Raw genomic sequence first — 10,055 nt, 5'->3', positions numbered from 1 at the left:
GGCCTGCAGTCAAAAAGAGAGGAGGATCTGTCCTTGTTCTGAATCAGGATTTTGGCAGTACGTGCTGATAAAATATACTGTCAATACTTCCAGAAGTAGGGCTCTGAAGGAATATAAAATACTCCAAGCAGAACACAAACACCACACAACTTTGGTGGTGTATCTGAGTTCAAATATCTTGTTATACTTGGAAAGACAGCACACAGACAACCTCACTATGTACTGAAAAATTTGACTGAAGTGCTGATGTAGAACATTCCACAAAAATTTTAAAATTTGGTAGTAATTTTACTGTGACACATGACATTTTGAATCAAAGATGTTTAACTTTATTTAAACAAAGTTCTTTCCCAAATATAGCACTGTAATCTTTGTAGCAGCAACCAAAAAAGACATCATAAAACAACCCAGAATACAGAATAGGCAGAATACAAGAAGTGTTTTCAAACACAGTTAGCTTTTCTAAAAAGTCCTGGAGTACACAGTAATGGTTCATATGTTATAAAAGTCACAATAGATTATGTCACCCTCCCTCAGTTGTTGTTTTCCAAGTGATTGGTGTTATGTTTGTACCCTCATCTGTGTTTACTGCAAACCTGCACATGATTTTAAGGTGGAGATTTTCAAAAGTACATAAGTTCAGTTGTATCTCAGTGGGACTTGTACACCTAAAATCCTTTAAGCATTTCTGAAAATCGAAATCTAAATTATAGTTATTGATAAGTAAACCACAGCATAATTTAGAGATCATGTTTCAGAACTTTCACATTGTTATTGTTGGTATACAGTGGGGGGGGGGGGTGGTGTCAAAATTTTGGTTAGTCCCCCACCCCCCCGCCATTTAAAGTCTCTCCTAGATCTCTTCAAACTAGTAGTCTTTAGCCCAGTGGTGGGAAACCTGCGGCCCGTCAGGGTAATCCGCTGGTGGGCCGTGAGACAGTTTGTTTACATAACACATCCCTGAGGCCTGCGCTGCTTCCTGCAGCTCCCATTGGCCTGGAATGGTGAACCACGGCCAGCCGTGCCTGCAGACCTTCAGTATAAACAAACTGTCTCGTGGCCCACCAGCCAATTACCTTGACGGGCTGCAGGTTGCCCACCACTGCTTTAGCCCCTTGGCTGCATACAGTATATGAAAGGTAGCAAATTCTAAAACTAGATGTGAGTTAATCATAAGAAAAACCTCATCTATAACAGTCAAACCAACATATACTTACAGATCAAATGCATTAATCAAACTGTATTTGATGTGAATATCTCTTTTTGGAAAATGGACTATTATAGGGGCAATGATTAAGAACTGGTTTCAAGGAATGGTTAACCAAAGAAAGTTTTAGTTTATAAATATAGGATGTATATCATTTTAATAATAAAGTACTTACGTACTTAGTATAGCTCAAAACCAAGAATTCCTTAATACGTTAACTATTTAGCTTTTAAATATATTAGAAATATCTTGAAATAGGTAATATTTTAAACAAAATTAAATTTACTTTATCGAGATTATATTAAAAGTTCCTACATTCTCATAATGCTCATCAATCTTGAGAGAAATGGAGTGTTTAGATTTTCAGGGGACTGAGGAAAGTGTAAGGCCTTTACAAAAGGTGGGGGGAAATCAATATAAAATACTGCTGCACAATAATGATATTCAATTTAAAACAGTACTAGAAGTAGAGTTTGTACTCTTTACATATGGTGTATGTCATTTAGTAATTCCAAAATTCATCGTTTTTCCCCTCACCAGATCTACACGATTCTGGAACGGTCCCATTAATTATCAAGGTTTCAATTCTATCAATGGGTGAGCCACAAACAGCTGGAACCTTTGGAGCGGAAGCCAAGACACCATACAGTGGAAAACATTTTTTCATAATGTCAGGATACAAGTATCCAAATCAGCAGTTTAATTCAGTACAGACTCTGCAGCTTCCCTGATAATCGATGCAGCTTTATCCAATTCTTCTTCAGTTTGTTCCACTGTTATCACTACTCGAATACTGAAAAGACAAAACCAGAAGAGTTGGCTCTTGTAATGGCAATGACACTTATTCCTTGCTTTGTTTCTCCTGAACCAGTTTTAATTTATATCAGAATTGTTGGGTAAAAAACTTGGTTCACACCAACTTAACAAGCTTTATTAATTTTAAAGCTTTAATGTGAGAATTTTAGAATATACTACCACCTTAATTAAAACACAATATAAATGCGTAAATAAAACAAAGAAGAAAAGGGCAGTAATCAGTTATCTGATCAGGGGGTGCAGGAAGGCTGTTTCTTTCATTACCAGATCCAGACTGGTTTGATCTTGTGGTGGGGGTGGAGGGGAGGGTGTGTGTTCTGCATTGCTTTGATTATTTTTATTCTTACGTAAGCCGTACATTTCTGCATACTCATACCTAATCACTTATTTCCCTTGTCATATCGGATATATTTCATGCTATGTACAGGCTACATTTTTTTTTGTATAGAAAACACCCTTCTAATTGTTCCTTCATATCGATTACATGCAGATCATGCATAGCAACAGTGTCATTTTGCCCATTCACCCTATTCATATGTTTGCTATTTTTCCTCGACTTATCTACTTTGCTATCTGGAGTACTTGTTCCTGATGTTTGGGGTCTAAGGTACTTTGTTCTTCTCAAACCACCTGTTTAACTTTTAGCAAGAATCTGTTTTTCTTAACTTTTAGTTAAGACACAATCTGACAGTTTAGAACATTTGGTCTAATAAACAAGATTATGTTGAACTGAGCAACTACATTTTCCATTCTTAATAAACATTACATAGATTATTAAAGCTTGCTAAGGGTTTGGTTCATTTAATGATAAAGTCCTTAACTTAACAGGCCCCTTATCCTAATAATAAAGAGACTAAGGCCTAGCCTTAACTTAACTTAGTTATTTATGTAACTATGACCCTCACTCAATATTTTGATTCTCCAGCAGAGTGAAGGAATGGCTCCCTCACTCAAAGGCAATATTTGGGCCATAAACTCAGGCACAATGACAAGTAAGGTATACGGCAAGATAGAGAACTTGTGAAGCAATGGCTCTCTAGCAAAGCAAACAGACATAGTATCTCTTTCCAATTCGGCATTGAGCATGTCACTTGCCTACCACACACCATCTTATTCCCAGATTTAGATGTACTTTCAAGTTCAGTGGGCCTCTTATGAAAACCTGTGTGGTAAGCAGCCAAGGTAGTAGTGAAAACAATACAATGCTGGTACTGAAGATTCAGTTTATTTTGATACATTATCTTGTAAATAACCATTATAACATGCCATAATACCCATTTAAAGTTTATTGTAGACAGCATATTTCCCATTCCTCACCTGGCAAACTATTAAAAGGCCTAAAGCAAACAGCTTTTTTTTTTTTTTTTTTTTGGGTAAAAGTCAGGTGGTTTTCTTCATTCAAGACAGATAAAAAGAAACAGAGGTTTCTGAATTTCCACTCACCTCGGCGGCGGAAGACATTTCTCTTCCTTCTCCAGATAGCGGGCCTGAGTTAATGCAATACTTCTATTCATACACTGCAGACATATAAATAAGCAGTTATGCAACTGGGAACTTTGATACCACATTACCATTACATTCTATGAACAGTGGTTATTTAATGTCTGGAAGACAAACATGGCAGAATTTCATACAGCACAGTCAGAGCAGAAAGAAGTATACATCAAACCAACACCAAGTCCAGTATCAGAAGAGAATTATTAGCATCTCTCTAATTAGCTGCAGTAAGAAACATTCCTGCACACAATGCATCCTTTAAAAGTTTAAAATTTTAGAAACTCATTTGAGGCTTTTTTAAATATAGGTGGCTGGGTTATACAAGAAGAATAGAGATAAGGGGGTAGGTTTGACCTGTCCTTCTACAGCTTATGACCAGCTTTTGGGAGTGGTGAAGTTGTTTTTTAGAGAAGGAGGCCTGAAATGGAGTATGACGACTGCTCTCCTAGGTATTTCATAAGTCAGTTGAAGTTCTTACATATACATATACCAAACTGGGAAGACTAAGGATAGGCTTCTTTAATTTCACATTTGTCGAAGTTCAGCTCAAAAATGTTCCTTGAAATAGGATTAAATTGCCTATTTACAGAATAGTGATATTTAAAACAAAAAGGACTAAAGAAATCCAACTATGTCTGCTTTGCTTCTATGGACCAACATTTCTATCTATCCTAGGATGCTTCATAAATTGTTCACGTTGGTTAATATACGCTGACTACATGTCTGTATCTAGTAACCTTGTCTGTAGAAGTCGTTGCTGCTGGAAGTCAATACAACTACTGTGACTAGATTTAAGAGAGGACTGATTAACTTCATGACTTAACATTTGTAGCTATACTGGCAGAGAATAAGGTAACTGCAGTCTTTAAGGAATAAAAAGTTATTGTAGGTTATATACCATGAGTATTATCTTATTCTTTAATAAAGACTCCCATGGAAAAAAAGGAGAGATGTACAATGTAATGGCTGTACATTATTCAACTTGTACTAAAACCACCAAGGCAGGCAGTTACTGGGCATATATAGAAAACTGTTTAATATGAACGCTGACATTTAAAAGATCTCTTAAAACAGAAGAGCACCTCTTTCAAAGAGTTACATTCTTCGAATTTGGATAAGTTAGATGAGCTCAAGCACAAAACAAGTACTATCATCCTCCCCCCACCCCAAAATGCACAAGACACATCACTCATCTATAACATACTTATACACTTCTCAAATTGGGTGTCTTGAGAATTAGTTTCAGAGTAGCAGAGTGTTAGTCTGTATCCGCAAAAAGAAAAGGAGGACTTGTGGCACCTTAGTGTATAGTGATGATGGAAAGTGCTTTAAAGTGCTAAACATTATAAAAGTCTGCCAAATAATAATGTTCATGGACTCAAACGTAAAATTTCATCCTGTAAAAACAAACAGCTTTATAAAAAAATACAGCTGAATCACAAGTGGTTCAGTACAGCAACAGAACTCTGCTCAGAGAATAACCTGAATTTCTATAAATCTCAAAAGTTCTCTCCAATCTGTTCATACACATCCATTCTCTTAAAGTTAAAGAGAAACTTGTGTTTTGATGTGTCTATGACATGTATTAATGTTGTCCAGTACCAAGGTCAAATATTTTATTGATGATCAAAATCAAAGCGGGAGAGGGGAGGGAGACTACCACCATGGGGTGGATGATAAAGACGACTTTTGCAGCTGGGGAAGTGAGTTTTTGAGTGGATGTTTCCTCCCCTCTCAGGCTATTTTCCTAACCTCACCCCACTCCTGTGATTGTTTTTTTTTGTTTACACCATTTCCTCTACATTACCATCTCACTTACATTTTCAAGAAGTGAACACAGGCCTCTGCTGTTCTCTCTATCCAACTGCTATTTTCCCAATGGGATCTGGAACACTCCAGGTCATACAGTAATTCAACCAACTACATGCCATGACTTTGCACAAAATTATTGCTTTGCTAATAATTAAAGGGCAGCTATGCTTTAATTGCAAAAGCAACACTTACATAATCTGCAATTCTCTTGAGTAACTTCATATCATTCTCTCGAGATCCACTGGTCTCTTCTAACTGAAGGTGTAATGCTGGAGAAAATGACTCTCCCACAACTAGTAGACCAGAGATTCTGAAACAAATCAAATAAATAGTTTCAGTGTACATCTGATCAGAAGTGTATAAATAGACAGCGAAAAGATGCTATTTAAAGGCTTGCTCAGTTTTGGTGGTATTTCAGGAAAACTTTCTAAATTGTTTTACATTGGGAGTATTTGTTACAAAACAAATTCGGACGCAAACAAAGCTTTACACCTTTGAACTTCTGTATACCAGCAACCACAATACAAAATTTAAACTACGTAGCCATGAATTACTCATGAGAACATCTAATTATTGACCAAATCAAACAACCCACTCCACATTGTTTCTTTCACAAAGAATGCTTACTCCTGGTGAATCTGGGCAAGATAGAGGATTTATTTTAATTCAGTTTTATTGCTTTAAACAATTCCTATCCCGTATATTCTTCATCTGCTTTCTTCTGATTCCCCCCCCCCGCCGCAAAACTAATTAACTTCAATAGCTTGTCCTGCTCAAACAAAAAATTTACAAAACAAATGGGGAATCAGTTGTCTGCCATAGCTAATGTTAATTTTTAAAATAAGGTTTTATATCAATTGAATGCCCTTCCTTTAGAGTTCCTTAACGTTTGTAATACACGAACTTAACATAAAACTTATTCCGTGATTTTCAAGACTCTGATCCTTTCAAGAAAAAAAAACCAAAAAAAACCCCCACCAAAAACCAGAACACTTGAGGCAAGATGTTCACGTGCAATGTGTTTTACCAATAAAAAAAGAAGACACCTGGACACCGCAATCATAATTTAGAATCAGTAGTGGGAGAGAGGAAGAATCACCTTCTCTCATGCAGAGCTGTAAATTCCCTATCAAGAAAGGATGAAAAAAGCCAATCCTTTGCTCCCAAACATTAACAGCATATCACATATATGCACTATTTTGCTACTGTCAACCTTAACTTAGATTTTCTGACTTTGGTCAGTTTGTATTACACACAATGTGTTGTAAATGTATAAAGTATTTTTTATCCCCATATTAGTTTCCTATTAAAAAAAGCAGCAAGCAGTTAGGGTCTCTTCAGAAAACACAAGTTGTCAAATCCATGGGAAGAACAGAGTGCCACAGACACAATGAATAATCGAAAGAGATGTTTTAAGGTCTGAAATACGCTTTGTATTTCCACAAAGCTCTACTGATTTGGAGCCCAGTTTTGAAAGGGAACTTAAACTGGCCCTCAATTTTTGCAGCAACAAAACCGCACTCACAATTGGTGTCATGTAGATATAAAATCTGAAGTTGTTTCTAAAAAGAGAGTCATGCAGTTAAAGAGCAAATGTTCAAATACTGGCATATATCTTTAGAAATCCTGGGGAAGACAATAAGTGGCAACATACGGAGCCATGAGAAGCAGTCTGAGGCCATTCTGTAATGCAGAATCACAAATGGAATATATAGCATGACAGATGTCAGTCATTAGGTATGTTCTAGGATAGTGACCTGATGGTATAGAAGCACAATTCTAGAAATTAACAGATAGGCACTATAGTCAGACATGTTACTATACAGCTTAAATTAATAGATAAAAAGGTTTCCTTGCAGCAAATAATATTCTCTTAGTTTTAAGACAGAGTATATATCCGCTAGAACTTAATGAATACTTGCTACTAACAATGAGATTTTCTTTTTAAAGGCTGTGCATCAATATATTAATGATATCAGTAGCTAATTACATAATATGAAATTATTTTAATTTAAGCTAGGTAAAGCATTCATGAACAGCCTCAAAAAGAAAGGAGGGGAGGGCAGGAGAGGATGAGTAAGAGTTAACGTATTTTAAATCAGGAAACCGCCTTTGTATCACTGCCAATTCAAACTTTGAATCTCACTGACTCTGCCCAGACAACAATGCCTTGTATTAACTATACACACTTGACTTAGAGGCTGCTTTGCAAATCCCAAATTGATGTATAATTTGAAGTTCTGTCAGTTACAACTCTAGTTAATAAACCCTAATCCGACTCAAGCAGCTGTCTAACCAAGGATGAACAATAAGAAATGCAAAAAAGCCAGTTCAGCACAGTTTTATCAGAGAAAGGGACATTCAGTATGTGAAAGAAACAAAAGGTTGGCTGTGCTTTTCTTGCAAGCTTTGGTTAAGTGAAATAACATTTGCAAGTCCACAGCATGCACAGAGTAGAACATCCCACCCCGCCCCCAATCTTAACTTTTCCAGTGAAGCAGCTAAATTATGGAACCTTGCATAAAAGTGTTTCCCACCTCTAATCACTGCCATTCATCCATTTTTAAAATAGGATACAAATTCATACTATTTAAAGACAATATTGTATAGGAATCTCATCCAATGCCTTGTCTACTACCTCAAGAAAAGGCGAAAGAAACTTAAGAACAGAGAGTGATGGAATAACTTTACTATCGGGTTTAGGAAGAATTACATCCTCCCCCCACTCATAAGCTAATGGTTGGCTTGTGCCCTGAAGCATGAGGCCTTATATATACTTACCTCCTTATTTTAACATATATATGGGAAATGTGGATTTTCTCATTATCCTTATGAAGATCTAAACCTATTCTGAATTCTATTAAGCTCTTGGTATCAGTGGTATCTTGTGACACTGAATTTCAAAGTGCCTACTTGTGCACTGTGTAAAAAAGGATTTTTTGCTGGTTTTAAATTTGCTGCATTTCAATTTGCTTGTTTTTGTGTTATGAAGAGGAGGAAAATCACACACTCCTGTTTACCTTTCATTATTTTATACAGTTCTATTGTACTTTTCACCTCTAAAAACTTATATCCATTCTTTTTAATCTTAGTTAAACTGTATAGATATGTATATATGGGAGAGAGAGAAAAATCAGAAGTAAATACCGTATTCCAGACAAAGGCATACTACTGCTTTATATAATGGCACAATACATTCTGTATTTTCTATATACTTTTTTTTTTTTTAATACATCCTATTTCTCTCCCCTCCCCCGCTATTTTGGCAGTCACTGCACATTTTATAAAGCGATTATTAATTTAAAATCCAGCAATATGCAAAAGTAGTTCAAATTATTCCTTCTAACGTGTTTTTACGTTTGTCAGGGAATTTCATCTACCCTCGAGTGCCCACAACTAGCACCAGTCTTTTAGTCTTCTCTAATGCTGCCGAACTTAAATAATTGCGTCCTCTACAGTAACTCCTTGCTTAATGTTGTAGTTATGTTCCTGAAAAAATGCGACTTTAAGTGAAACGATGTTAAGCGAATCCAAATCCCCATAAGAATTAATTTAAATGGGGGGTGGGGTTGGGGTTTAGGTTCCAGGGAAATTTTTTTCACCAGACCAAAAAACTGTGTGTGTGTGTGTGTGTAATATATTTTAAAACAATTTAATACTGTACACAGCGATGATGATTGTGAAGCTTGGTTGAGGTGGTGAAGTTAGAAGGGTGGAAGAGAGTGGGATATTTCCCAGGGAATGCCTTACTGCTAAATGATGAACTAGCTTTTGGCTGAGCCCTCAAGGGTTCACATGTTGTTAATGTAGCCTCACACTCTACAAGGCAGCACAAATGGAGGGAGGGGAGACAGCATGGCAGACAGAGACCCACACCCTGTGTGTGTGGTGGGGGGTGGGGGGAGAGAGAGAGAGATGCGCATTGCCTCTTTAAGTACACTGACCCCACTCTTACGTGCACTGTCTTTTTAAGTCGATCAGGAAGTTGAGACAGCAGCTGCTGCCCCAAGCTCTCTCCCTCTGTGTCCCCAGCCTGTTCTATATGGACGAGGGGTAAGCGGGGTGCAGGAGCAGGGGGGAGGGGGACACCCTGACATTAGCACCCCCTTTCCCGCCCACACAGCAAGCAGGAGGCTCCCAGGAGCAGCTCCAGGGCAGAGGGCAGGAGCAGCACATGGCAGTGGGGGTAGGGACAGCTGAACTGCCAGCAACTGATAGCCTGCTGGGCAGCTGCTGCATAGGGAACTTAGGGGAGCAGGGAGCTGATGGGAGGGCTGCCAGTCCACCCTGGTTCCAAGCCCCCACCAGCTAGCTCTAATGGGCTTCTCTTCCTGCAAGCAGTGGACAAAGCAGGCGGCTGCCAACATAAGGGAGCACTGCACAACTTTAAAAGAGCACGTTCCCTAATTGATCAGCAACATAACAAAACAACGTTAACCGGGACGACTTTGAGTGAGGAGTTACTGTACAAGTTTTGCCATTATACAGTTGCTCAAGCCCTTATCAAGAAGAATGTAAAAAAGGCCATACTGAGTCAGACCAATGATCCATCTAGCCCAGTATCCTGTCTTCCATAAATGCCAGATGGTTCAGGCGGAATGAACAGAACAGGACAATTTCAAGTAATCTATTGCCCGTCATCCAGCCCCAGCTTCTGGCAGTTAGGGACACCCAGAGCATGGGATTGTGTCCCTGACCATCTTGGCTAATAGCCATTGATGGG

At 37.9% G+C, this 10,055-nt stretch overlaps 1 protein-coding gene across 1 annotated transcript in view; it reads right to left on the bottom strand.

Annotated features, from left to right (window-relative positions):
- Positions 1–327: 327 nt before the first annotated feature.
- SPTLC1 (serine palmitoyltransferase long chain base subunit 1) overlaps positions 328–10,055 on the bottom strand; it is a 52,759-nt gene continuing 43,031 nt past the window's right edge. Inside the window, exons 13-15 of the mRNA XM_084627856.1 lie at positions 5,525–5,642; positions 3,467–3,540; positions 328–2,000 (exon numbers count right to left, since the gene is read on the bottom strand). Of these exons, the coding sequence (XP_084483982.1) occupies positions 1,907–2,000; positions 3,467–3,540; positions 5,525–5,642 (286 nt within the window). The 3' untranslated portion in view covers positions 328–1,906. The remainder of the gene's footprint in view (positions 2,001–3,466; positions 3,541–5,524; positions 5,643–10,055) is intronic.

This window comes from Lepidochelys olivacea (genome assembly GCF_965140295.1).
Source record: "Lepidochelys olivacea isolate rLepOli2 genome assembly, chromosome: 5".
NCBI lineage: Eukaryota > Metazoa > Chordata > Testudines > Cheloniidae > Lepidochelys > Lepidochelys olivacea.
Note: the sequence above shows the minus strand (reverse complement) of the source record. Positions and strands in the feature narration are given on the sequence as shown.